The 25,388-nt window shown below is 37.6% G+C and overlaps 1 protein-coding gene across 2 annotated transcripts; it reads left to right on the plus strand.

Annotated features, from left to right (window-relative positions):
• NSUN2 (NOP2/Sun RNA methyltransferase 2) lies at nucleotides 1-24,815 on the plus strand. Of its 2 annotated transcripts, XR_004496014.1 has the most exons (20): nucleotides 1-204; nucleotides 289-446; nucleotides 637-741; nucleotides 848-953; nucleotides 1,524-1,595; nucleotides 4,160-4,244; nucleotides 5,040-5,232; nucleotides 5,617-5,691; nucleotides 6,782-6,912; nucleotides 9,928-10,001; nucleotides 12,974-13,104; nucleotides 13,683-13,779; nucleotides 15,248-15,423; nucleotides 15,961-16,053; nucleotides 16,449-16,584; nucleotides 17,824-17,904; nucleotides 18,132-18,270; nucleotides 19,196-19,235; nucleotides 19,853-21,032; nucleotides 23,348-24,815. XR_004496014.1 is itself a non-coding variant. In XM_015618243.3 (19 exons), exons 1-19 carry the CDS (start codon nucleotides 109-111, stop codon nucleotides 20,253-20,255), a joined length of 2,391 nt encoding a protein of 796 aa, XP_015473729.1. In that variant the 5' UTR covers nucleotides 1-108; the 3' UTR covers nucleotides 20,256-24,815. The 2 variants fall into 2 exon arrangements, 1 of the variants encoding a protein (XP_015473729.1); XM_015618243.3 differs by having other exon boundaries at nucleotides 19,853-24,815.
• The last annotated feature ends 573 nt before the right edge of the window (nucleotides 24,816-25,388 follow it).

The following is a 25,388-nucleotide window of genomic DNA, read 5'->3' on the forward strand; positions in this document are numbered from 1 at the left end:
CGGCAGTCGCGCGGTGCCTCCGTCCGGTTGAGAGCGGAGGCGAAGCGGGAGCGGCCAGTTTTTCTTACGGTGGGGCTGGTGGCGCGGCTCGGCCGCCTTCTAGCTGCCATGGGCCGCAGGGCGCGGGACCGCCGGCGGCGGCAGCAGCAGCAGCAGCAGCAGCGGCAGGAGCGGGGCGGCGGAGCCGGCGGCGGCGACCAGGCGGTGAGAGCCGGGCTGGGGCAGGTAAAGCGGGGCGGGGAGCGCTGGGGCCGCCGGGCTGACGGCGGCGGCGGCGCTTTTCTTCAGGGCTGGGCCGGCGGCTACCCCGAGATCGTGAAGGAGAACGAGCTGTTCGAGCGGTACTACCGGGAGCTGGGTATCGTACCCGCCGGAGAGTGGGACGCGTTCATGGCGGCGCTGCGGGAGCCTCTCCCCGCCACGCTGCGCATCACCGGCTACCGCAGGTACGGGCTGGGGCTCCAGTGGGGCCGCGCTTCGGACAGCGGCTGCCAGAGCCACATGGCACAGGGGGAGGTGTCCCGCCCACGGCAGAGGGGTGGAATTACGCGATTTTTAAGTCTCCTTCCAACCGGAACCATCCTATGATTCTGTGATTCTCCATCCGGTGTCCCTCCGGGTGTTTCTCGTGTGTAGCCACGCCAAAGAGATTCTCCACTGCTTGAAGGAAAAGTACTTCCGAGAGCTGCAGGACCTGGAGGTGGATGGCCAAAAAGTCGAGATGCCGCAGTTGCTGAGCTGGTGAGTGTTCTGGAGACAAGGCATTCTGCATGTTCCTGCATGAACCAGCCTAGCTCATCAGTCTCTTTCTTCTGCCTCTGTTCTTTTCTCGTCTCTTTCCCATCAGGTATCCTGAAGAGTTAGCCTGGCACACTAACTTGAGTAGAAAAATCTTACGCAAGTCCCCACAACTGGAAAAATTGCATCAATTTCTGGTTAGCGAGACAGAATGTGTAAGTTTTGGATAGATCTTGATTTTTTTTTCCTGGCATCTCCTGAGCAATGTTTTACTGAAATACATTATGAAAGATGAAACTTCTCTCCGAAGTTCAGTAGCTCAGAAGAATCTGGATTTCGTGTTGCAGCTGGCAGTGATGCATCCAGTGATTCTGGTGCATAACTGCAGCTACAAATATTTGCCTAAACTTAATTGCATTTTTGTTGTTGCTTGGGGATGTTCAAATGAGTCCCTGTAAAATAATAAGTTGCTGTTATAAACAAAATGTGGTAAAAAGTGCATGCATGTGCATGACAACACTTAAGTGATGGATGTTTGTCATTTGATTAGAGCCACTTTCTCCTCTCTCTTGAGCAGAAACTACAGAATTAATGCAATTGGAGTAAATAATTATTAGGAAATTACAATTGAAATTACAATTAACGGAATTTAATCCTAAGTTTATAGTAGTGTATTTCTGACTGCTTTGTTATTTTACTATGTAACAATTTAAAACTTTTGTTGCAGAAAAAATGCATTCTTTCATGGAATAAAACCACATTTAATTTCTTTTTTTCCTTTCAAGGGAAATATCAGTCGTCAGGAGGCTGTTAGTATGATCCCACCTCTACTGCTTAATGTTAGCCCTCATCATAAAGTAAGCCTAGAATATAATGTGTACTAAAGTTTGTTCCCTGAACTTACCTTAAGTGAACTACAAATCACAAGAGCAGTATCAAGGCTGATACATGATTCTGTTTCATGTTGGTACATTTTATGCTTTCTGCATATCAAGAGCAAGACTCAATTAATGTTCAGATCACAAACACACTGTCAGAGGAACATCTGCTTTTCAGTTGTAATACTCTGAAAAAACCCTTCCATTTTAGGCAGTTGCATAGTCTTATTTTCAATGTATAAATGTGTTTAGCTGCATCTGAGTTATGTTTTCTTGTTACAACTTGCTCTTAAAGTAAGGTAACTGTTTGTAACTTCTCTCTCCATCACACTGTGAACAGATGTAGTTTTCAAGATGCAATTGATCATATTCCCTGCCTTGTAGATTTCACTCCTCTATGCCTTTTGAAGAAGCTGAAAAGTTCTACTCTATAAATAATCTGTTAGATTAAATATTTTGGGAGAGCTGAAACATGCTGTTGGTGGTGGCTTAACAGTATAGGGTGCTAACTTTAACTGAAGTGTGTAAGGAATGCCCTTGGTATTTTCTTATGGCACACTATATGAATATCTGGATATGAATATATGGATATCTGGCAGCAAACTTTCTGATCTAACTTTTTTTTCTGAGTTTTCATACTCTGTGCTTGTTTGTAGACCGAGGTTGTCAAGTTACTCTTAGTCTATTAAATTAATGGGCTAGTTGCCTTGCTATCTCCAGCAGCCATATTGTGTTCTTCTTGATTAAATTTTCATGCTGAATCTTAAAATTTTATATCTATCAGAATTCTAACATATGTTTTAAAGATTAGCTTGTACACAATTTTTTTTTTTATATTAACATTACTTAGTATACATAATTTTTCACCTTTTTTTGTCCTACTTTCACCCCAACCTGGTATATGACAGCTATGGCTGTTCTATGTGAGGCAAGGTCTTCTCACTTCTTTTAAGTGAATAGTAAATTGAAAGTCTCAGTCCTGATGTGTCACAGGTGTATTTTGATTTTTGTCTGGAATTGAACGGGTGTTGAACACGTTCATCTTAATGTAAAATACAAATTGTAGGGATATTTTTGCACATACATTGTATATGCTAAGCTAGCAGTATATAGGCTTTACATTTAATGTTTAATTTGGGTGAGTATTGCAGTATTTTCTAGAAATGTGTGCAGGATTTCATAAATCAGACTAAGACTAGGTTCTTTATCCTCTCTTGTGCCAAAACAGCAAATGTTTAATGATGTCCTGACTTGTCATTTAGGACCATTTGTGGTCCTTAGCTTAGCTGCTTGTCAGGACCAGAATTGCAGGTTACTTTTGTTTAACCAGCATGTTCTGTATGTCATGTCTAAGATGCTGATTCCATCTTCCACAAGAATAAAATTAATGATTGTCAAACCTCCCCTTAGCTGTGTTCATTTTTAATCTGTTTTCTCCCACCATCAGTTTGCTGGACAGTTTTAAGAGTGTGTTTAGCCTTGTTTATTCTTCATTATCTTTTGCATTATCTATGAAAGTAGAAAACAGTAGCATCACATCTCTTAATTTAAACAGCAGATCTGATACTGTCTTGCAGGGTGTGTTTCATGATGCATTAGCGCTGCTGCATGACAGCACTTACCACACATTCTCTGGAACTCTCTGTGTTTCTCTGGGGGCTCTCTTCTGATTTAGTCTTGTTTGTGCTGGGGGCCTGCATGGGGATCTGAGCAGACTGTTGCCATCCTTTATCCTGTTGCACAATTTCAGCTAATTTTTACTGAAGCCAAAGTGTATCAGGAGATAGACATATATTTCTGAAAATCTGTAACTAGGCAAGAGGAAAGACTCTAAGCTTCCTTGCTTAAGAGAACAGTGTGAGATGTCAGTTATTTTGCTCCTGAAAGTGACTCTACCAATGACTCCATCACAAGGTGAGTTAGTGATTTATTAGGAGGGAGAAATACACTAGAATTTAGGTGTTTGTGTTCCTTCTGTTATGTTCAGCTGCGTCAGGGCAGTTCAAACACCTCCCAAGTGCTTCTTCCAAGATAAAGAAGCAGGAAACCTGTACTGCCCTGATTTTATGCATTGAAATGTAAATGTGTGGAGAGGGAGAACAATTAATTTTTATAAAATCTGTATAAACTACTGTCTCTGATTAATTTACTGATAGTTTAAAGAAAAGTAGTACTTGCTCTTGAGTGTAACTTTGTCTTTAATATATGTGCATATATGTAAAGTTGCAGATAACTTAAGTTGGAATTGTTTGTGAACTGATAAAAGGATAATGTCCCCAAATCTGTATTCTAGTTCCTCTTTCCAATTTTATTTCAGCTGATGTTTTTGTTCCTTATAAACTAAAGTAATTTTTATATTTTCAGCCTTCAAAGGGAAAGCATACAAAGAACAAGATTGTACTTTGTTTTTTTTCAAATTGGTGTTCAGAACAATCATAATTCTCCAGATTCAAAAGTACTTAATTTGAATAAGAACATAGTAAATTTCTCAAGTACTGAAAAGGTACAAGGCAGGACTTCTTTAAACTTTCATATGTTTGTAGATTCTAGATATGTGTGCTGCTCCTGGATCTAAGACTGCACAACTCATTGAAATGTTGCATGCAGACATGAATGTTCCTTTTCCCAGTAAGTCTGGAAAACTAAAAACTTATGACTTGGAATTTCTGCTTTTTCTTGTAGTAGATTGTTTTTAATGTCACAGATGAGTATCTGCATTTAACTACATATTGAATTTACCAAGGGGTTGTTATGAGATTAAAGGTACCCATCTTTGATTTGAAACTTCATGAGCTTCCTTTGCTTGAAAAACAGACATGAATTATATATATCTTTACAGTTCAGATTACAGTACATGTGATTAGAGCTTTATATATATATATAAATCAAGTTTACTTAGTAGATGGTGGCCCATGAGCCTCTGTGCTTTTGTGGTATCCTGCAAGCACTGGATTAAGCTGCTTTAGACTTGAAGCAATAAAAATATTTATCATTTTTGTAAGCTTCAGAATCTTTCTTTTTGGTTAGATGCTCACAGAAAATACTGTCCATTTACACTGTAACAGTTGTAGGGAGTGTGGATTCTTTTGGCCTTGTACTGAAAATTTGCTGATGTAGAGATTGTCTTTGGTGACAGTAGGGTTTTTTTCTGTTTTAGAGGTTTTCCTTTGAAAAGTTGAAGGGCCCTTGGCTGTGTCTTACTGCCACAGGATGGGAGCTAAAACTGCTGAGACTTATCAGTTAACCTTCAACATGCTTTAAGTTGTTTTATGCTCAGTAAGGGCTCCCCTGTTCATGAGCAATCTTTTGAGTAAAAATCTCTAGTGAAAGGTTTACAGAACTTTTGAAGATAAGGTAATAAACTATGTAGAATTTTTCATCTATTGATTAGTAAAGCATTTTCTCACTGTTTTACATTTCCAGATGGTTTTGTAATTGCCAATGATGTCGACAACAAGCGCTGCTATTTGCTGGTTCACCAGGCTAAGAGATTAAACAGTCCATGCATCATGGTGGTAAATCATGATGCCTCCAGCATTCCTAACCTGCAAATAGATGTTGATGGAAGAAAAGAGATCCTTTTCTATGACAGGATTTTATGTGATGTCCCCTGCAGGTACCTTGCTTGTAAACGAATACATGGATTTTACTACTTTAAGTGTGGTGCTAATTTTTTTTATGTTACTGAATTACGCCTTTTGAGTAGGTTAGTGAGTTAGGATTTATAGTAAATCTGAATGCCTTTTAAGTATGGGGATACAGAATGATGGTAATTTTTTCCATTCCGGGTGGTCCTTAAATTTGGTCACTTGAAGGGCTTAAATTTTGACCTTATGTTCAGGACTCTGAAATACAAAGACAGTGAGGAAAAAAAACAGAACAGTGTAGGAGAACTAGTTATAAGGAGGAGGGACATGTATTTTTGTGCTGCTATAAATGACTTGGATATGGAATGAGTTTTACACACAAATAATACAAATCTGTTTGACCTCTGTTGCAGTGGAGATGGAACCCTGAGGAAAAACATTGATGTGTGGAAGAAGTGGACAACACAAAACAGTTTGCAGCTCCATGGGTAAGAATGTTTATTGCACATCTGCGCTTCTTTCATTTTTCTCTCCTTTTTCTATATCTTTACATCTGCATGCATTCACATGATAATGTATGACAAAGCAGAGACTAAGAAGAGTAATTTTTCTCTCAAATCAAGAGCTTAGTACTATTGAGAGGAAGTGTAGGGTTTCAGATGTGAGGAGGGAAGCATGTGAATCTAAATTGCTTGTATTGTTAAAAATATCTGACATGGAAATATTCATTTAATTGATTTAGACAAGCTAGCTAATAAAATGGAACAAGTCACTTGCTTGGGACTAGCATTTAGGCAGTTAAAATACTGTTGGAAAATACAGTAAGTTGTAAAATTTAATAGTGATATTTTTAAGTCTTTAGGATTCTAGAGATCATACACAAATGGTTTCAGTTACCTGAGATGGATTTATATAAACTGATGGTGAATGAGTACTTAGCCTAGTGCAGGCATGTGGTAAAGTGTAGTGATTGAAATAGATGAAAAAAAAATCAACATTTTACTGTGTATTTTTTACAAGCTGGGGATGCCATTGGTTACTGTGACTCAGCTGACCTATGACTTCGTGGCAGCTCTTTCATTATTGCAGGTTTCATTTTAGTTGGAGATAGGCAGGTAGGATCTAAACTCATGGTCCAGCTCAGTGATGCCTTTCTCAGAAGGTACCTTTCTTCGCTGCTAGTTAAGCTATGTTGTCCATAACATTTGTAATAGCCAGATTACTCCTCATTTTAACTGCATTTCTGAGAAGACTCATGTTTTCAGGTGTTATTTTTCTAGTCCTCATATAAAATTGAGGGAGCACTAGAAGGAACAAAATAGAGAATGTTATGTTCAAAGTTTTGCTGTGCTAATGTTTGACCTAATTGCTGCTTTAATTTGATAAGTGTCATTGTGAATGTGTGTGCAGTGTAGACTTCACTAAGCTGACTAAGTTTAACACTGACTATAATCTGTGTACTGCTGACAGTTGTGGAACTCCCCAAGTGCTGGCTTAGTCCATGGAGAGTTGTGTGTGTAGTAAAGCTTTTTTGGGGTTCCCTAATGATAGCTGGCTAGACCAAGAGTGTTCTCTTAGATTGCAGTTGAGAATTGCAACCCGTGGTGCTGAACAACTGGCAGAAGGTGGGAGAATGGTGTATTCCACGTGTTCCTTGAATCCCATTGAAAATGAAGCTGTGATTGCCTCTCTGCTGGAAAAGAGTCAAGGTGAGAATGTGAGCTTGAACAGAGTGGGGAACTATTTTTTTTTTTTTTTCCCTCAGCCAAAAAAAGGATATGTGTATGGTGGTATTAGTGATAAGCTTAGTGTGGGTAATATGCTGCTAGTTTGCAAAACTGAAAATTTTTTGTACCAGTAGGATTTCATTAATGTTGCTATGAGCAGTCTTCTTAAATGGTGTGACTCAGCTGCAAATATAAAACCTGATGAGTTGTTAATGATTCAGAAGACACTTTTACAGATCAGTGGAATTCAGTCTCTGTTATCTGGCTCCGACTGACTGCTTCCACTGGTTGGAATTCATGTCTAACATCTGTAATTCCTTTGGAAAACTCAGTGTGGAACATTGCTGCTGTGCATTATAGGAGTAAAAAGCCCAGAGTGTAGTTAAGCAGTCAGAGCAAAATAATTGTACATCAGTAGGTGGGAGTCGCTGGTACCTTTAGCATCCTTTGCCCCGCATTTTGATGTGCTTGGAATTTTAATGTGTTTAAACTTACGGGTTGTTTTGCATTTTTGACTTGCATGTAAAGGCTGAGGTTACATGAGGTGGAAAAAATTGAGATGAGCTGGGAGGCTGCACTGCATCACTTCGTGATAGTAAGGTTCAGTAGCCCATTTAGTAGCTGGTGTATACCATTTTTTCTGAATCAGTAACCTGAATTTTGGAAACATCTAATTGGATTTGTCATGAAAAGTTTTTCAGCCTTTTTAAAGTTGTGCCTTTTCCAGAGCAGAAGCAGCTCTGTTACTTGTGGAGCAGCACTTAACTCTGGAAGTTGGTAGCCTGTTTTGTGTAATGTTTACTTTTAGCTATTCTGGCCCCAAATTGTGCATGAAATTTCAATGTCTTAGAAACAGCACTTTAGCTAAAGTGCTTGTATATTGATTAGGAATTGACTATGTAATTTCTACTCTCACTCTGCTGTGCACTGGGGCAGCCTCATCTTGTGTCCTGTGTGATGTTCGATCACTGCAATATAAGAAAGCCATTAAACTATTACAGGGCATGCAGAGGAAGGTAACAAAGATTATTAAGGGTCTGCAGGAAAGCCTGATGACAAGTGGCTGAGGTAACTTGTTCTGCTCAGCCTGGAGGAGACTGAAGGGAGACCTCATTGCAGTCTGAAACTTTCTTGTGATGGGAAGAGGAAGGGCAGGTGACTAATGACAAGACCCATGGGAATAGCCTGAAGTTGTGTCAGGAGAGATTTAGGTTGGATATTAGGAAACGTTTTTTCACCCAAAGGATGGTTGAGCACTGGAACAGACTCCCAAGGAAAGTGGTCACAGCACCAAGCCTGACAGAGTTCAAGAAGCATTTGGGCAATGCTCTCAGGCACATGATGGGACTCTTGGAGTGTCCTGCACTGGGCCAGAATTGGACCTGATGATCGTGGTGGGTCCCTTCCAACTCAGCTTATTCTGTGATTCTGTGAAAGGACATTTTTATTTAGAAGTTTCTCTGGTAATCATAGACACATTTCCAATAAATAACAGTCTGCTTCGCTTATTGAAGGCCATAGTAAGCCAGCATTAATTTTAACAGTGACAAGATTGGAAAGCATTAAGAACTAGGTGGGATAGGAGCACAAACGCAGTAGGATGTAGAGGCCAGCAATTGCAGCACCTGGGGGAGATTCAATACTTTGAAAGAAAGACTAGCTATGACATCCAAATCTAATCTCTGCCCAGTGGAGGTGTTTTGAGGCATACTTGGAGGCTGTGGTGTGTCCCAGCAAGTGAATGTTATTCTTGGAACTTGAACAAAGATGTAGCTTAAGAAGGTAGGAGTAAAGAAGTAGTGCAGTGGTCTTCAAGGGGCATTGTACCTCAAGAATTAGTTTAGGTCAGTCCAGAAGGTTTGTTGGTAGTTTCAAGCACAGTGTTACCTTGCTGCTTGTGAAGCCGATGAGATTGCTTTACCCTTAGGGATGAAGGAGTAGGGAGAATGCCATTTTTGTACCATGTAGCAACTACTGGAAATTGTAGCACTTCTGACAGACTCTTCAGTGCCTGATCAGTCTGATGTAGTCTTGAGATTTCAGCTGAGGTCATGCTGTAGGGAGGCAGGAGTATTGAAAGGATGGATGTAAAACATCAAGTGTAATCACCTTTGAGATGTAATTTTTTAATTTTCTATGAATTCATGTATCTCCTTTTCATTTATTTAAAAGACTTGCTTAAGCTGTCGCTGTAAGAGTAAATGGTTAGTCATGTAAAACAGGTTGGTAAATTGTGTACAACATGAGGAAGAGCCTACCTGACTGTTAAATAACTAAAGTATTCAGAATCACAGAAAAGCACTGTTAAAAGTTATTCTTTCCTAGGGAGATCCCCTATTTAAACAGTAAACTTTTATCATTCCTTCTGGACTTTGAGCAGCTTGAAGCTTTTATTCAATAGATTAAGCAATACCCTATTAATGTTTCTTGTAATAATTTGACATATTTTAGGCATATAGTCTTTTGTTATGTTAGCGTTAAACAGTTCAGAATTTTCCTTTGCATTTTAAAAATAACACATTCTCTTTTCTCTCTCACTGGAATATATTGAGCTTGTAACGCCTTGAATTTAGAATATCATAGGCATTTCAGAAAGCATTTTTACACCGAAAGTTTTCCCTGAAAATACTTAAACAGTGTAGTAAATCCAAATACCGAGTAAATGAGAATAAAAACTTCAGTGATTCTATTGCTTAGAACACTGATATTTAATGATACAAGTTGTGGAGTGTTACTCTGCAGCTGCTACAAAAATATATAACCATTTGTTTTGGGTAATTTTTAGGTTGCATTTTACAGTTATTAATAACAGTTCTTCTCACCTTCTTTGTTAATGTAAGTGGTAGAAGTTGTATGGCATTTTATGTCTTGAAAGTTGTAAAAAGTACTATTCCTAAAATAGTTTAAAACTTTAAGGAATACTATTTTTGTAAAAGTTAATTGACAACATAACTCTTAAAATCTGTTTTCAAAACGTTTATATTCTTGGGATTTCAGGTGCCTTAGAACTTGCTGATGTCTCTTCTGAGTTACCAGGTTTGAAGAGGATGCCAGGAATTACAAAATGGAAGGTACTTAAACTGATATTTTTGTGAAGTTCTTGGTCTGTAGTGTTAATGGGTGTTAAATTAAGGAAATTCTAAATTGTAACATAACATTAGGTTTTGCTGCATTAATGGCAGTGATTTGATGCTTAGGGGAGACAGCTAAGCTGAAAGTCTTTGCTAGAGTAAGTTTTTTCTCCTCATCTGCTCTCCCCTTACCTCTAGGTTTCTTTCCTTTGTCTCATATACTCTCTTGCTACAATTCCCTATTCTGTTGTGCATATTTGGCCTGTAGATGGCAACATGATTTCAGCCACTTTTAATGTTAGCCATCCATCTCTGTCTTCAAGGTCTGTGAATGTTAGATTCCATAGTTCTTCATTTTAGATTCCAGTACTTCTAGTTCGTTTTACTTCATTTAGAAGTAAAAGCTGTGAAACTGTTTCTACAAATAAGCTATAAAGCTTCCAGTGATGTGACTAATCCTAGAATATTAATAGAATCCTGTATTTTGTTCCAGACCTTAAATTATTTCAGTTTTGGAAACAAACTAATATGGAGGGGCAGAAAAAACCCAAAATTGCTTCAGCTTCTTGTCGAGAGTATAGTCAAGAAAAGTAGAAGGCCATCCTGGTAGTGGGGAAAGAAACTGACTAAATTTTAGTTAAGAGTGTGTGCCTTTGCAATGCCATTGGTTTTTCTGTCTTACCATCTCACTAGTCTCTTGCAATGGCAGACAGGTTTATGCCTGTGTACAGTCTAATGAACAAGATGCAGGGAATAAAGATTTGTCTATGTTCTGCCACTGGAAATCCAGCTTAGAAACTAGCTGATTTCTTTCTTCTTACAGTTCCTAAAGTTTACACTGTATGCTTGTACCTGAAGAATAAATGTAAAATGCATAAATGTGGCTCTGTGATCACAATTCTACCAAATTTCACTAAGGGTATATTCTATTCCCTGTGGCATCTATTTTTCTGTTTGCTGTTGAAATATAAATTTCCCTAAAAGGTACTGAAAAATAGTCTAATGTGTTGAAAGTTTGCCAGACTTTTTTCAGACCTGATCTCCTGCTACTGTGTATTTTCATGCCTCATTGGCTAGCATCACTGCGGATTTATCTGCTTACTTTGATGCTAGTCTTTTGTTCCTTGGTGCAGTATTTGTTTTCTGGGAGGTCTGTGACTAATTACATTGAATATTACTGAACATCAGTAATTTACAGTTGACTGTTAATCTCTGGAAACAGCAAAAACAGAAATAAGGTTTTGTTCAAGGGACACTTAGGTCCTTGAAAATAGCATTCAGTATTCCCTCCTTAAGCCAGATGATGAGTGCACTCCAGCAAATTATTTTGGGCTTGAAGGAAGACACCTTTTTAACTCCAGATTAGGTAATTTGTTCCTGCAAGACTTCTACTCTTCCTTCTGCTCTAACACGTGGTCAGTAAAATGTGCAGTATAGAAGAATTCAGCGTGTTCTTTGAGCTTTGTCATTCTACCAGTCACCAACTTACCAGTTAGGCTGGTAAACCAAAACTGAACAGCACTGGACTACTAGACAGTTTTTCTGGTAAAACCAAAATAGTTCTAGATTTTTTTAGACTTTGGTTATTTATCACTCCTGTTGTTGGTTATTCTCAAGCTTGAGTTGTGACTTCCAAAGAAGAGCAGTTCAGAAGTACAGTCTGTGTTGTCTCCATCTAGCAGTATGAAATGTAGTATTTTGACTTGAAATACTAATTCTGTACAGTAATTTCTATTTCAGGAAATGTGGAAATGCACAAGGTGTGATCTGACCAGTGGCTGAAAAGTGCCAGACTTCATGATGCTGAAATCTGCATTCCAAAGTTATTAGTGAAATTGTAGTCTAGATAAATGTTACATTTCAATTTCCACTAAAGCACTTGATTAAACTTTCAAGACAATCACAGTGAGATGCATGATACCATTTCATAATACTTGCCAGTCCTGAATTTGCCATCACTGCAACTGCTTTACTTTGTAGCCTTAACAACAAAAATGGGCCTTCATTTCGGTGATTAATTTTATGCATTTGGCCTCTGCATCCCCATTTTGGACCCTTCTTACAGCTTTAGCATCCAGTGCAAAAACAGGCATCTAGAGCTCTGAAGTCAAATGTTCCCTGGCTTATTTTTTCACGTTGGTATCCTTGCTTGAAGAGCATTCAAAATGCCTTCCTATAAGAGTTGTGGCTCTAATCTTCTATTTGTATCTTAAGAATTCATCAAAAGCTTTGACCCTTAGCCAGATTGAGGTGATTTTATGTCTGCACAATGTCTTAGAGCGGATCTGCAGATATTTTCTGGGTAAAGGTACAGATGCTAGAAAATTAATGGGGACATGGTTCTTCAGCAACTCTCCACAAAAGCATTTCTGTCAGTAACTTGTAAATGCCTGTGCCATGCAGGTTTCTGCCTACCAAGCTGTTGTGTTGTACTCTTGCATGTTTCTTATGTAATGAAATTTGGATTCTTCAGTTCTGATCTTTACAAGACTGCAGTAGCTCTTTTCCTTTGTATACTTCTTGGAAGCTGCTTACAACACAATGTTTCACAGCCAGTCTCATGGAAAAAAAGTAGTGTATCTTAAATCTGGTGGCTCACTGATTTTACATATTTCACCACTGTCCTTCCACTGCATTTCAGTGGTTCATGTATTTTAGCAGGTTAACAGAGATCTTTGTAGTTGATTCAGCACCAATCTGCATTTTGACTGGATGTTTTGTTTTTTTTGAAGCATATGAAGTGGAGCAGAAAGCTGTAGCTGGCAAGAATCTCCTATTCTGAAGTACACACATAAAATGCACAGAGAAACAACACAATTAAACAATAAAACAATGCAATTAAAGAACTTAATTTTCTATATCAGAAAATAACTTACCTATTTGGTGTCTGAACCTTGCTTTGCAAGTATTTTAATTAAAACTTGTAAAATGGTGCCCTATTCTTCACTGAATTTATATTTATCCCTTTGAAGGTGATGCTGAAAGATGGACAGTGGTTTGAGGAGTGGAAAGATGTGCCTTCAAATAGACAAACGCAAATACGTCCTAGTATGTTTCCAGTGAAAGATGCAGAGAAGCTAAAGGCAATGAATCTGGAGCGCTGGTAAGTTTTCCCAGAGTAGATCTTGTGAGGATTTGATGTAACATGTATGGCTGTGGGAAAATTATAATTAGGTCACATTACAAATGTGTAGGTTTAAGTATGTGTTGGTTGCTTCATATGTAACGGCAGTGCACAATATTTAAACTCCAGTGAATCAGGAGAAGTAACTGCAAGTTGCTTAAGAAGAGTAAGTACTCACATAAAAAGGTCAGATGCTTTGCATCCAATAAAGATAAACAGTCAAAATTACTGAAACAGTATGTAAAACTTTAACATGTTAACAGTATGACTTACTTGCTTTTAAAGGCTTTCTGTAGCTATTCTAAAAATAATGTTTAGAAATGAGTCATTAAAACTCAGATATGAACTGTGAATGAACGTGTTGCATTGATGCGTGTAATTTTGCTAGAATGCTCTATTTAGATCCTGTTTCTAGTTTAATAAATTAAATCTGCACAATCCTAATAGGAATACTTACCTTATCCTGAAAGTAAATATAAATGAGGGCATTCTGGTATTCTGTGATTCTGAATGAAGCTATGAATGTGCTGCAACATTGTTTTTTCTTTTCTCTCTAGTCTTAGGATATTGCCACATCACCAGAACACAGGTGGCTTCTTTGTGGCTGTCTTAATAAAAAAGTCTCCAATGCCATGGAATAAACGTCTGCCTAAGGTAACTTCTTTTAAATTATCTAAGATGTTAGTTACTAATAATGTTTCAGGATTTTTTTTTTAAAGTTTACACATAGTAGAACACATACTATAATTGTTCTGTATCTGCCCTTCGGTTATAGTTCAGTGTGTCAATTAAAAACAAATTCCTAAATCTATTAAGTACTTAAGAAAAAATACATGACAACTTTTAAAATACAAAAAAAAGGGAGGGATTTTGAAATGGTAGTAAAATAACAAGATGAATCTTTACCCTAAAACTAGGGTTTTGAAAGAATTACAGAAGCAAGATTATATTGGATAGCTAAAGCTGTCACTTTCTTCACCTATGTTGCGGCTAGCAACTTCAGGATCTTGTCCAGGGAAGCAGCAGGATTTTGGGGACCAGCATCAAACACCAACGAGATGGGCTCTCGTTCACGAAACCATTTATTCAGCATGGGAACAAAGTCAGGTCCAGAACAGAGAGCCCCGAACAGAGGCACAGCAGGGGTTTTTGAGGGACAGAACTCTTGAGGGTCCCCACCTTTGAGGGTGGAGCTCAGGGTCAGGAACCATTAGAAACACATCAAGGGAGAACCCCCCCCAGGGACTCAAACCCAATCAGAACACCTGGGCCGCGCTTCACAAGGGGTTTGGGGTGGGACAATGTAACTCTTTGTCTCCCCTGAGGCCGCTGCCACACACCTATGTGTAATCTTCTGCTAAAAGGCTTTTTTCTGCTGTGTTTTAAGCTAATTCTGATGTCAGTTTATCTTATTCTGTGGCTGGCTTCTCAGGAGTGATTCACTAGCAGATTATCAGATCAGAATGATGGGAATGGATGTTAAACTGTTTGGAGCAGCAGCTTCAGCCATCTGACTTTTAATCCATTTGTTGTCAATTGTCTGTAAAATCCTGTCAACAGGATTTTAGGTTGTGATTTATGTGATCTCTTAGATTGTCATGTCTCTGAGAAGAACTTTTTGTTCTTAAACCCTTTAGATGTTTATTTGATTTGTTTCATTAGAACAATTCATGAGTAAAATGTATGTGGCAATAGGGAAGAAGCATTTATTCAGAAGCAAGCACCCTCCAAACAGTTTATGCTGTTCTAAGTTAAACGTCTAAGTTAACACTTACAGAAGGTGTGCAGCAACAGGATGCATGTGTCACTTTGAGTATGAGGAGGAAAACAGCAGATCCTGTTTTAAAATAGTCTTCTCTGAGTGCTTGAAAATGATTTTGTAGATGGTACAAAAACAGCTTTCTTGGACAGCTGGTATGAAACTGTCCAGATCAGTACTAGAGGTAAATGCAATTTCTAGTAGTATCTCGAGCTCGTAATCAGATTAACTCCCTGAATGGATCTGTTTAAGCACTTGCATACAAATTGACAAGAATACACATACAAAGAGAAAACGTATGTGCCATCTGTTACAAGTTGGATACTACTTTTGCTTTTTGGAAAATACTGTAATTTGAAATAGGTTCATCAGAAATTACCACAAAGAACAAGAGATACTGAAGTGACAGCAGCTAATTCAGATAATGGTTCTGACTGTATTATTGAAGAACCAACACTTTCTGAAAATGAAGAGTCTAAGAAAATGCAAGAATTGCAGAATTTGGACACTGAGCAGAGTAAAAAGGAAGGAGTGTGCGGGTAAGGATTACGTCTAAGTATTTGTCCTGTGACAGCTCTGCAATTGCTGAGTATTCTGTAGTTCTTTTTTAATTTAGAAGTTGATCAAGAAAACTTAATGAATTCATTCAGTTGTCTTGCATTTCCATGTTTCATGTCTTCTGTCTTCTTTCTGTTTCATTCAGCAAGTTTGGAAAATAACCCTTTTTCTTATTAGCCTTTGTTAAGTCTGTTAATACTTTCTTCTCTGTTAATTCTTCTCTGTTAAGGGAAAAAAATACTTTCAGAAGTTGAAAGATCTGTATTGTCTTCACAATCATTCCATCACAAATCTCTGTTTACTTGTTTTTGTGAACTTGGTTTCAAAGCACTGCTTCACTTCCTTATTTTAACAAGTTAAATTGTGTGTAGTTTTAGTGAAGCACAAGAAAATGCCAGTATTCTGTTTGGCATGCTGTTGTTAAAATAAACCAAGTGTTGACTAAATGAACGGAATATACTGATTTTAAAGCAAGTACTTTTAGTGAAATTGACAGTGCAATGTTATTTCCTTTTTAGACCACCACCATCTAAAAAAATGAAGTTGTTTGGTTTTAAAGAAGACCCTTTTGTGTTTCTTCCTGAAGATGATCCATTGTTCCTTCCTATCCAGTAAGAAAAAAGGTGTTTCTGTTTTGGGAGTAAGATTCCTATTAGTTCAGGGATGTTAGTAGTTCAAGGTCAGTTCATTAGAAAAGATGAGTCTCACTGGACTTGTGTATAACAGCTTTTGGCTGACTTTGCACCAGGGCTCCCTCTCCTCAACATTTAAATACTTAAATGAAAATAGCCAACTAAAGTTTGCACTGGAAATTTTCCAGTGTGTCTCAGTGTCTATAATAGCTTGTCTTTTCTGATGTCATGCAGCTTAGAAAGTCTTATCTTTGTTATACTGAAGCCAAAGTACTTAGTGGTTGCAGAGATAGCTGTAGGAAATAGGCTAAACCATGCATTTTGAATATGTGATATAACTGCTCAGTTAATCAAAACAAGTATTATGGCCACAGGAGGTTTTATGCATTGGACCCATCATTTCCCAAGATGAATTTGCTCACTCGAACTCAAGAAGGAAAAAAGAGGCAGCTGTACATGGTTTCTAAGGAGTTAAGGAATGTGCTTCTGAACAATAGTGAGAAGATGAAGGTATGGTTCATAAGCATCAGTGTGTATCTCCTTGAACTTGCCAAGTGTACGATTTATATAGAGGATTAGCCCTCTGGCAGGGTTTTGTTTTTTTAAGTCTGGACTAATGTTTTCTGTCCCTTCTGTGTTAGAGATGAAAAGTTGACTCTGAGAGTCAACTCAGATAAGTAAAAGTCTCTGAGATGAAAATCAGTACATTTTTGGTGGATGAAAGAGAACTTAAAAGTAGAGAGAGGGAATATATAACTGCTGTGTCTGTGCCAGCATTTTTAAGTAGTCTTCAAGTAACTTCACAAGTTTACATTGATGATGTTGTATTTATCATTCCCTTAATTACTCTCTTAATAGAGGTATTAAGAGCTTTGAAAGCCAACCAAAAAGATAAGTTCAGCTGAATTAGTTACTGGCTGTGTTACATAGGGACATTGTTTCAAAATAATTTTAACAATTAAATATTTTGAATGTGCATTAAGCTGAGTGATAATGGAATAATAAGTACTTTTTGTGAATTAGAGGGATTTTTTTTTTGATTCCCTGTAGAAAATGTCCTGTGAATGCTAAATATTTGTCTCAAAAGTCATTGTATTATTTAGTTTGGAATGAGATCATCTAATCCAGCTTCCTTCCTGTTCCAAACAGAAATTACTTCAGAGCTAGATCAGATACATTCTGGGCTTTATCCAGTCAAATTTTGAAAATTCTTGAGCATATTCAGTACATGTTCGCAACAGAGCTTTGAGATGGATAAACAATTATTCTTTTATCTCTTATGCCGGAAATGGCTATGTAATTGATAAAATTTTAAGAAACTGGTGCATTATATTAGGTAGTGAGACTGAGTATCACAAAAGATAAATCAAGTGTCCAAATAGTAATCACTTGGACATTTTTGAAATCCTGTCCTTGATTGACTTTCCCAGAATCATATAGAAAATTCTTGCTCAAACTAAAATTAAAATTAGATATTAGTAGTTTGTTGCCCTCTTTTAAAACTGTCTCTTCCTCACACTGTTCAGTTTTCAATATGGAAAGGAGTAAAAGGCATTTTATGTTGAGGGAGTTCCACATTTTTATAGCAGGAGTTCCTTTTTCCCTTGAATGAATTTTCACAATAATTCAGTGTCCAGTGCAAATGAACTTTTAGTCAAAGAGTTGAGGAAAAAAGAAGTTTTTTCAAACAATAGTGGTAATTAAGAATTTATTCTCCCTACTCATGCTTATTGGCTTTGCTGTTTGCAGGTTATCAACACAGGGATAAAAGTCTGGTCTCGCAACAGTGATGGTGAACAGTTTGGATGTGCATTCAGATTAGCACAAGAGGTAATTGCATAGCATTGTGTTTTCAAAGGAGCTCCTTTGGTTTCCTCGAGAGCCTATAAGAGAGCTGGCATTAACTTTGTCAGATTAATGGTGATCTGCATTTTCAGTATGGTTTAAAAAGTGAAAATTGTTTTCTGGTATTGGGTAAAGCGCGTACTGTTTTTAACATTTTTCCTTTAGAAATCAGTGGTTAAATTTTGAAATAATTGTCTTTATTTATTAAACAGGGAATTTATACTCTGTACCCATTCATTCATGCAAGAATTATAGATGTCTGCATAGAAGATGTCAAAATTCTGCTAACCCAGGAAAATCCATTCTTAAGTAAATTTAGCAGTGAAACACAAAAGAAAGTCAAAGATATGGGTAAGCCTACTAATTTTGTTGTCACAAAATTATTTTTATACTTTGCACAGAAGGCTGTAAAAATCCTGTAACATAAACTGTATTTGCTAAAAATTTTGACTACATTTTTCTTAATTATTCTTGTTAGGTAAGTAAGCAATTACTGAAAGCCAGTGTGTTGCTAGAAATTGTAGTCCTTTCTGATTGCAGCCTCTATGGTTTTTGAGCTTTAGAGAACAGAAGACTTGCCAAACTTATGATGCTTGCAAAGTGGTGCTGTGAGGCAGCATTTAAAATATCTGATGAACAAAGATTTTATATACACTTCTGGTTTTTCTGCCTGCTAGTGGTCCAGCTGAAACTGTCATCTGCAATTGCTTGTCATGACCTTATGTATCAGTTACTCATATTTGATTTCCTTAAATGTGGGGAGTGATGTCTACTTGTATTAAACTGTAATTTCCTCTGCACTGGATGCGTCAAGATATGAAAACTCTTTTTGAGCCTTCTGTTACTGTTTTATTTACAATTCATTGCTGATCCTTGTACTTCCGTGTTTGATCAGAAAAAATAGGAAGAAAAAAAAGTGTTCTTAAGTCTGGTCTGGCATACTCTTACATTCATTTTAGTTAAGTAAAAGTTCCTTGCTAGGTTCAGTGAGTAAGTTAATCCACTGTGTGGATTTTGTATTTTAATTTATTTGGGATTTTGGAGGAGGCAGTATTGGCAATTGCTTCTGTAACTTTATAAATACTTTAGTTTGAAAAAAAAGGGAATAAAATCTGGTATTGTCTATAGTTCAGTGTATTGATGTAGATAACTGCTTACCATGTCATGCTCTGTGTTTGTCTAAAAACTTGTTTTCTTGAACATTTTCAGATTACAATCATTGTGTCATTGTACCAAGTAACACATCTGTTTTGTTTTTGTTCCCTCTTTCCTGTAGCGATGGGAAGTATAGTTCTGAAGTACAACCCAGCCCCTGAGTAAGTAGATGTGTTGCTTTCCATTTATGCATTTCTAAAACCTGGACAAGAATTTATTTTCACTCAGCAAAAGCAAAAGTAGAGACATAGTGATGCAGGGAAATGCCATATAGGATACAGAGAGTAGGACAGGGAAAGATGCTGTCTTGTCTATGAATTCCTAAAACAAGTGTAGAATTTAGCTTCATAAAAGAGAGCTGGTAGTTGTGCCAGAGATCAGCAGATCACTACACGTGATTTATTTGTTTGTTTCCCCGTAAAGTCCAGTATTTGGAATGGAAAAAGTTACTTTTTATTCTTCGTTTTTGTGGACAAAACTCTTGAGAATTTTCTAAATGTAGTCTTTTATTTTACTGTTCCTTGTATTTGAAACCAGAGCCAGAAAATTATTTTGCTTGTTGCAGGAACTTAATAACATTGAGTTTTTGGGTTGCTTGCTTGCTTGTAGACAAGCAAGTGACTGTGTAGGTATTAAAGTTAAGAACCATGTACTTTCATCTTCTGTGACTAGTTATAAAATGCATTCAGGGTTAGAACTGAATTGGTGTATGTCTATAAAATGAAGTTGTTAGGATGAACTTTAACATAATTGACTGAACTTAACTGCTTGTTTATAGAAAACCTCATGATCTTCAGTGTCCAATAGTGCTGTGTGGTTGGCAAGGGAAGACCTCACTACGTGCCTTTGTGCCCAAGAATGAGAGACTTCATTACCTGAGGATGATGGGAGTTGAAGTGTTTAAAGCCAAGAGGAAAGAGGAACTGGAAAACAAAACTGAGGAAGAAGTTCAAGAGAGACTGGAGCAAACTGAGGAAGGAACGGATGTGGAAGATAAAGAACTTAATTTAGTCACAAAAATGGAAGCAGAAATAGGTGAAGAGTCTTCTCAGAGTCCTGTGGAAAGCAGTGCTATGGAAATAGAAAATAAAATTGAGAATTTAGATCAATGTAGTAAAAATGCCAACACTCATGTAAGCCAGGGAGGCAAAGACATGGATGCAAGTAATGTGAAAGAGTAGGTTTATTTCTCTATTACTAGGCAGCTTCAATGGGGGCCACATCCAGACTTTAGCTTTTAGCATGAAACTGTATTTTAAAATTTGGTTGGAATGGGATGTTCTTCATTTAAAGTTTCGCCTATTTTATATTTTAAATGAAAGCTATAAAGGTATTTCTCTTTAAGTGTGTCTTTTTTAACAATTTTTAACTTTTTATTGGTAGGTTTGTGTGTGTGTTGCTGGCAACATACCAGGCACCAGTAAAATCTAAAGCCCATATTTTTAATGGCACAATGGTATGCACAAATGCACTGCATGTGTCTAACTGGTCAAAAATTCATTCAGAAGAAAAACCTGGGGTTCCATTCAAAGCATAGATTCCAAAAACATTTTTTCTCCTATGATTGTTTACCACCTACCACCCAGTCTAGTTACTATTGGTAACAGCATGTTCTTTAAAGGGTAAGAGAATCAGTGTGAGTATATATAAAAGTACACATACAGGATATCTGACTGACAACCTGGTGAATGTTTATTCAAAAGAAAGCGATGTCCAGCATCCTGGGAAAAAAAAGCAGAATGTACTTTACCATAGACCGATGTCTGAGGTTCTTCTTCAGAGTGATTAATTGCTTGACAGACAGCTAGTAAATATTGTTAAGGAGATCTTCAGGTGTCCCAAGTGTGCCTCAAACACCTGTCTTGAAAAGTGCCTGGGAAGAGTCTGTGACCATCACTCAAATCTGCGCTCATCTGTTCCTCTTTCAGTTCTCCAAATGGGAATCATCTCTAATTTTTGTAAGATAATTTGCTTATAGCTGAAATAATAGTTTTTTTTAAAAAAAAAAGCATGGTGGTATATATGTTGTATAGTAGATGTTTAAAAGATTATTTAGGTGTAGAAGGGTGATTTATTTAATCTGACTTTAAAAAAAGTTGGCTACCTCAGAAACTTGGAATATAAATTCTATCCTTTGTGGCTTAGTTTCAGCAGTACTCTGTACTTTTGTAAAGTTGGTCTGAAAGGAAGATGACCAGCAGTAAAAGGTATTGTTCTTCTCTAGGACCCTAGTGATGCAAATATTTGTTATGCTTATCAAGCGGAATTTTACCATGTGTACATTTATTGAAGTCTTATGTGACTTGGATCCATTTGCTGTACCTTGCTACAACAGACTTTTTGATATCTGCCCTTGAGCTATTTCATCAAAGGGAGAATTCTTGAGGGACAGACATAAAAGTGAAATAATACCATGTCCTCTGATGAGATACTAGTCTCATACAGTGAGGAACCATGGATAAGACACATTTTCCTCTTGAGAGTCCATAAAATAGGTTAATAAGTTTGTTCTTTGAGTTGAGAACTGTGATCGGACAGCTTCTGTTCTGGCAGCTCCTTAGGCTGAAGAGCAGCATAGCAGAATTTTCTTTTGAGCACAGATGTGTGCAAAGTATAATTTTTAGTTCTCAAAGTATATGAGGAAAAAGATTTTGCTACTTGAAATTTCAAGCATGTCTTCATATTTTTGCATTTATTCTGGCATATTGGGCATTTAAAATGGATGAAGGGTGGAAAGTCCAGTGTCACTTAAAAGTCATTATAGTCTGCAGTACTCAGCCCTGAGGATTATTTGAATCCATCTAATCTTTATGCTCTGATTATCTCCATAAATTATAAAAACATCAAGCGTTAAAACCTATGTGAGAAACTAAAATTTGTTTTGAATTATGCCTGCTGTATCTGCTGATGTTCCTGAGCAGCAGCTTCAGCTTCTTTTCAGTCAGTGACTCTGCTAAGCATACAAGTTTGACAGGTTAAGCTGAGAAGAATACTTGTTGATATAGACAATCCAGCAGAAACCAAACTATAAAATGAACTGTCCTGAATAGTTTTTTTTTGACTGAGCTTATGATTGGCAGATTAAATGAGAATAGGAAGTTTTTATCTGGGAGTTAAAGAAAAGTAGGTTCTTTGGATCATAAACTGACTGAAATTGGGTATAACTTAGACTTGTAATAGAATAAGATAATGTAATTTTTAATCTTCTCAGTAGTCCCATTTTCCTGTATTATCTATGAAATTTTGCTTTGCTCTTGGCTTTTTGGAGGTGTATTTTTTTGCTGTCAAGTGCAAGTGGGAGATTTCAGCTAAGAAACTAGAGGTCTAATTTTCTTGTGCTGTTCAGCAGTTTCTATATCTCCAAGCAAATCCAGAGATTGCAGATTTATTGTAGTTGGTTTTTTTTAATACTGCAAGTTTCCTTACACCAATTGCTCTGTTCCAGTTGATTCTGTCTTGACAGCCAGAAAGGAAGATGCACAAAATTGTGTAGGTAGTGGCTGAAAGCACTGTCCCAGTTTCATAGGCTGGGAGCCCAATGAAATGGGTGTGTTCTGTTTGTCTGTGCTCAGCTCTCTGCTACTGCAGCTCTAATCCTCAGGTGGCTGAATCTCTGCCTGGGTGGTTGTTGCAAATAACTTGAAAAGACAAAAGCAATAAGCAATCACATTAAGCTTGAGCACAAATTATGAAGTCTGTCCTCGTAAGCAGTCTCTATTAAATTTGTGAGGTTTCTCTAGTTAGCATTGCTGGTTTTTAGAAACACAGGACTGTAGATGTTTGCACTGATGGCAGGGGGTTTTATATATGATAGAAGGGCAAACAGAAAAAAATTCATACATCTAAATGAATAGTCTGATGATGTGCTGCTCAGAGAAGTCCTCAGTAATAACCGCAGGATCCTTAAGATCTGTTGAATGGAAAGCCTAGAAAGCTAAGGAGAGAACAAAGGGAACTCACCACATGGAATGCTTTTCTTCAAGATTTATCTGATGTTAGTAACTTGTTACTTTCAGAATTTTTTTAGAATTTTCTTACTTTAGTTTGCTGAGAAATGAATGTACCATAGCCCAGTGCCACTGAGGTGATTTTTCTTAAAGGTCTGAATCCTATCAAAAGTCAACAAGGCTTCACAAAGTATACAGACACCTTAAAAAATCCTGCCCATGAATTTCAAATTTAGATTAAACAGTAGAAGAAAGCAATTCAGCTCATGTAACAACCCCTTTTTGAAGCTGCGGCGAAGCAAAATCGGAGCATTTCTTTCTTCCAGGGGGAAAACTCCATTCCGGAAAACAATCGGTGGCATGATCATGCTGCACTGCTGCTGGAGCTGAATTTGGCACACTCTCTATGCCCAGGACAAGCCTTGTAAACAAACCCCAACAAAATGGCACGGATACAACAGCAGTTCTGTTATTCCCAACAAATGTCCTGATAAAGTTAGCCAGCGTGCCCACATGTCTTTTCTGCTGGGCTTTACAGCTGGAGCGTAGCAAGGTTGCTCTGCGAGTGTGGTGCCCACAGCCAGCACAGGCTGTGTCGGAGGGACCACAGAGCCTGCAGCATCAAACACTGGGCTATGTACCCTGCCCATACCTTTCTCCCTACAGTGGGATTTGTCACACCTATGACACCTTGTACCAAATACATGGTTGTATTTATTTGTCATTTCATTTGATGCTCCGTATTTCTTAAACAAACCTGAATGTTGTTTTTTGACTAAAATCTGGTTTTCTTCCCAGGGTGTGGCTGCTTCTATTACAAATTTAAGTTTCTTCAGCACTCAGTATTTCTATTCAGTTAATATTTAAGCAAGCTGTTGGCCATATAGGTGCTTGCCCATGTAGCCAAATTTTTTCTTTAAATGATTTATCCATGTGCCGTTTTGGCAGGATGGGTAACTCCAAACCATCACTTGGGAACATGCCTGTATACTCCTGCCTCACCTGAATACCTCCGTGTATTTCCTGGTATTTTGTCTCTCTCACCATTTTGTGATTGTCGTCCCATGAAATTACTGACTTCTCCCTAGTTTCTCTTTATCATTTCACTCAAATGCTTTCAGGTGTGTTAGTAACAGACTTTTGCCGGTTCTCAAAGGGAAAATCATATGACTGGTGGCCAAAAAAATTCTTAACATTTATGTGAGAATGCAGTAAATATACAATGATCCTTACCCAGAATATTCTTCCAGACTCCAGAAGTTTCTTAGACCAGAGATAATGTCTTTGGGTTTAATGGTCCTTTTTTTTATTTGTCCTCTATAAATTTGCTCCCTGAGACCATGTGGTTTTCAGCTCTCATGACATCCAATAGCAGGGACCTCCAAAATCCTACCTCCTGTTGTGTGAAGTATTATTTTAGCACCTAATGGTTTTGTTCAGTGATCCCCACTTTTTGCATTGAAAATCACAACAAGCAACTGATTGCTGAGTAGTTTCTTCAGGACATTTGTGATTTTATTGTCTTGTGTCTTATTCTTTATCAGTGATCTTTTTTTCCAAGCTGAAGGGTCCTAGCTAACTTGTTTGTTCCCTGTATGGAGACCACTCCAGATCTTTTGTCATCTTTATCAAATGATCTGAACTTTTCTTAGTTTTTATGTCCTTTTCCAGAGGGAGTATCTGCACATGGTGCTTGGGACGTGGCGTTTGTGTGTGTGCTCACTGTTCTGTCCTCCAGTACATTGCTTGGTAATTCTTCATGCTACTAAATATCAAGCTGAGTTTTCACTGGAATTGCTTGTCATAACCTCATTATTATATTCTGAGTGGCAATTTAGAACCTGGGTTTTTTGCATGTACTGACATCATTATTTTTCTCCACATAAATCGCTTTTGTCTGCATTGAGATTTGTTTGCTGTTTCATCACTTAGTTGCCTTGGTCTGTAAGGTTGTTCTTTGAAGGTGGACCTAAACCAGTAGTTGCCAACTGAATTGTATACTGCCCAATATAGTTTTCTGGGAATCTGCAGGTCCTTAGTAGCTCTGAAGGGATCCTAAAGTGGTTGTTTATTATGACTAGGTCACAGGAGAGGAATTTCATATCAAAATGCTCATGAGTAGGATGACCAAGCCTGAAGAGACTATATATTTTCTTTCTAATATTTAAGTAATTACATTTACATCCACAAAATACTCTTATAGAATGCCTGTTGCCTGGAAAGTAAAGCTTATTGGGGGGAAAAAAGTATCCTTAGGACACTCTTAAGTGTCTTTAAGACTCAGCAAAACTTCTGACAGTTTCCTCTGAATCTTTTCTATGGCTCATCAACCTAGAAAACTACCAAGAAGGGTCTTGAAAACCACCC

The sequence above is a fragment of the Parus major genome, chromosome 2 (assembly GCF_001522545.3).
Source record: "Parus major isolate Abel chromosome 2, Parus_major1.1, whole genome shotgun sequence".
Classification (NCBI taxonomy): Eukaryota; Metazoa; Chordata; class Aves; order Passeriformes; family Paridae; genus Parus; species Parus major.